This window comes from Tremella mesenterica (genome assembly GCF_000271645.1).
Source record: "Tremella mesenterica DSM 1558 unplaced genomic scaffold TREMEscaffold_22, whole genome shotgun sequence".
In the NCBI taxonomy this organism is placed as follows: Eukaryota; Fungi; Basidiomycota; class Tremellomycetes; order Tremellales; family Tremellaceae; genus Tremella; species Tremella mesenterica.
The window spans coordinates 110,873-114,173 of record NW_006711246.1 but is presented as its reverse complement, the minus strand read 5'-3'; the positions used below and the strand labels follow the sequence as shown (position 1 = coordinate 114,173).

General features: G+C 48.8%; 2 protein-coding genes across 2 annotated transcripts; one reads left to right on the top strand and one right to left on the bottom strand.

Annotated features, from left to right (window-relative positions):
* Window positions 1-127: 127 nt before the first annotated feature.
* TREMEDRAFT_66420 (uncharacterized protein) lies at window positions 128-569 on the top strand (the record flags this gene model as incomplete). Its single annotated transcript, XM_007008465.1, has 2 exons — window positions 128-184; window positions 276-569. 2 exons carry the CDS (start codon window positions 128-130, stop codon window positions 567-569), a joined length of 351 nt encoding a protein of 116 aa, XP_007008527.1.
* A 1,262-nt stretch (window positions 570-1,831) lies between these two features.
* On the bottom strand, window positions 1,832-2,741 carry TREMEDRAFT_36150 (uncharacterized protein; the record flags this gene model as incomplete). The annotated part of the gene is made up of 2 exons (XM_007008445.1): window positions 1,832-2,426; window positions 2,467-2,741. 2 exons carry the CDS (start codon window positions 2,739-2,741, stop codon window positions 1,832-1,834), a joined length of 870 nt encoding a protein of 289 aa, XP_007008507.1.
* Window positions 2,742-3,301: the final 560 nt, after the last annotated feature.

The window sequence follows — 3,301 nt, the reverse complement described above, 5'->3', positions numbered from 1 at the left end:
GGCAGGGGGCAGGCATATGTGGATACAGCAATTGACAGCAAGTGAGGGTGGGTCGGGAGGGGAGCTAGGTGGGGGGTGAGGTAATGAGAGAGTGGAGAGAGAGGATAGCGAAGAAAGTGATGGAGGGATGGGAGGGGAGCTAGGTGGGAGAGGGCTGAGAGGAGTTGGGGACAACGGCAAGAGGGTATGTGTATGAGGCGGTAAACCGAAGAAAGTCCTCCAATCACTCGGGATCTCCTCTTCCATAGCTTCCCCAAAACTGTCTTCCATACCAGGCATGTACTCGTGCTGTGGAGAAAGAGGAGGAAGAGGAGGTGTGTGAGGTCCTGGGAAGGCTACATCAGATAAAGCTCCCCCATCGGAGGGGCTGGATGGTCTGGTGGATCCGGGGGGACTTGAGAAGGGAGAAATGGAGATTAAACAAGGGTCCGATTGAGGGGGACGTATTGGTGAAGGCGACGGGGGATCTTGTCGAACAAACCAGTAATCGCCAAGAGGTTGTGGAGGGGGAGATCGTAGAGTCCAAATCGAGTTCTGGCAAGGTCAGCATGAGTACGACCAATCAGTGAGTTAGTGAGGTAGTACATTTAGGATGGCCTGGATACCTTGTCTGCTACTGGACTCATTGGACATGTTGAAGTTGATAAATGATCAGATAGTCAAGGTTGCGGATATGAAGAGGTGTAAAGTTTCGACGGCATGGAATTGGTATTGACGTCATCTTCAATGTCATCTCTGGAATGGTGTTATCTCCGATAAGACGTCATCTCCGATACGATGTTATCTCCGATAAGACGTCATCTCCGATACGATGTTATCTCCGATAAGACGTCATCTCCGATAAGACGTCATCTCCGATAAGACGTCATCTCTGAAACGACACACGTCATCCCTGACACGACGTTACGCTTGGATACTGTACTGTACCATGGACCTTTGACAGGAGAGAACAACAAGGTAATCTACAAGTCGGTCGGGACAGAACGTGAGCTTGAATCAGAAGACGTGAGAGTGAGATGATGGAACATGGGTACGGAACAGGAGGATATAGATTGACAGAAAAATCAATAAGGAATTGTCCATGTGACCAGCTGGGGGTAATGATCAATGAGTGTGGCACTCCGTGGCAGTGCGGCCTTGTCAGGTGCCACACCGATCACAGTCACCTCAGGTCGAAACCCATACGGGTCAAAAACCCATCTGGGTCGAAACCCATACTCTGCGGAAACCCATAGCAATCTTGGACTCCTCAAACGGGGGACAGCCAAATCATGATGAAAACCCACATATTTCCGTAATCGCATAACACATGAGCTACTGATAATTCTCGGACACAATCGGTATATATGTATGGGTTTAGAGAGGTGAAGGGGGAGTGGAAGCGTCTCCAGGCTGAAAACAGTCATGAAGCGTGCCTATGACGAAGAGACCCGTATTCAGCTGCACGTCTATCTCTTGAAAGGCGTGCAAGTAGGGCTCCAAGTCTTGTACCATACGGGTCCGTGACCGTCTCCAACACCCTCCTCAAAATATTGGTAGCATGTAAGAACTCCTCTTGAGTAACAGCAGGTTCATTGACCTCTGTGACACCCTCTTCCTCATCTTCCTCCCCTCTTAACGTCTCCTGTACTGCCTGGAACAATTCAGCATCCGAACTGCGTTCTAACCCGGCCCCATCCTCTCCCTCCAGATTCAGCAACTCCTGAATAGATGGACGGTTGGTAATCTGGAGAACACCCCTCTGAACAAGACCATCAAGCCCAGATTCGACATCATTTTCACCTGAATCTTGAATCCTAACAGGAGGATGAATTGAAGGGAGATTCCAGCTTTACCCCAACAGTTGAAGATAGTCGTGGGTGATAACTCGTCCCATGCTTGTTCCGCTAATCATTGCTTGAAGCTGATTTAGATCATACACCTCGCTTGGAGTAACTCCTTGGTCGTACCGATCAATTGCTCGAGCATTGAATGCTGCTCGATGATGGGCTTTGAAGGCGCGAGTTATTCCCTGATCAAGAGGCTGAATTATTCCCTGATCAAGAGCCCGCACTGCCGAGGTAAGATTGGGGGAGAGTCTGATGACTGTGATGCAGTGTAGATCTTCCGGGACATCGAGACCTTTGAAGTTATCATGGATGAGAATGATGTGTCGGTTTATTTGGCAAAGTTCCTGATCCCACCGTCTTATCCATTCCTCATAGAGCACCGCCGTCATCCATGCACTCCCATTGTTCCTATAATGGAAACCAAGCTCGGCTGCAGTTCGTTTCCCAAATCCTCGTGGTTGTTGATACTTCCCAATGATCAGAGGTTCACGTTTATCGGTACCGGTTGCGTTTGTGGCAAACATGTATCTGATACGGGTTTTCTTCTTTTTCTTACCAGATCGTGTAGTTGAGGATAAACCACGATCTGGTGTCATACTGAGATCAGCATAATCCGGTCTGCATGTCTGCGACTCACGCATGACAGAGCCCTGTCTCATCCTCATTATAGATGTCATTGAGATCATAACCTCTTAACAACTCTTGGACCCTGGCTCTTTCTGCCTCAACGTGGACAGCATCATTTGAACCAGCTTCTCCATGTAATTGTCTAGACCTGAGGTTCAGACGTCGTTTGGTGCTTGAAAGCCAAGCCTGTGAGAACTTCAGCCGATCTCCCTCTGTTGTTCCTATGCCCGCCAGGTCCGCAAAATCTCTCCACTTCTTCTTAAGAGTCTCGTCCCCTATGATCATTCCATCTCCTTCTGCTTGCGCAACCCATAGATCAAGAGTGTCATTCACCACTTGCCATTCAGGACGAGTGGTTCCAGCTCTACGGAGATTGTGTTGTGCGACATTTCCCTCATGACGTTTGCGAAGGTTGACCTCATCTTTCCTCCAGGTTGATAGGAGTGGTACTGTACATGCATCTGGACCACCTAAATGCGCATGTAAGCTAAGCCCCGTTTGTGAGCCCCCTCCACCACACTTATATTTTGACAATAATAATCAATAAGTTCAGGATGGAAGGGGACTTCGAATACTGAATTCTCTTTGTCGGGCTCGGAGATTCTGCCCTCATCTTGGAAGGGTTGGCGGAATGTCGGGTCCGTGTATTCCCCGTCAGAGACGTGCTTGGCCCTGTGATACTGTACTAGATTGTCTCTGGTTGTCGTTTTCATCTTATTACTATTGGCTCCATGATCATGACGTTCATGATCATTGTGTTTTGTCGTCTCGTGGATATCATGGTTCTCTCGGACAGGTAGCGATCCTGGGGTAGGGAGGTTCAATGTCTACCACTTTCCCTCATC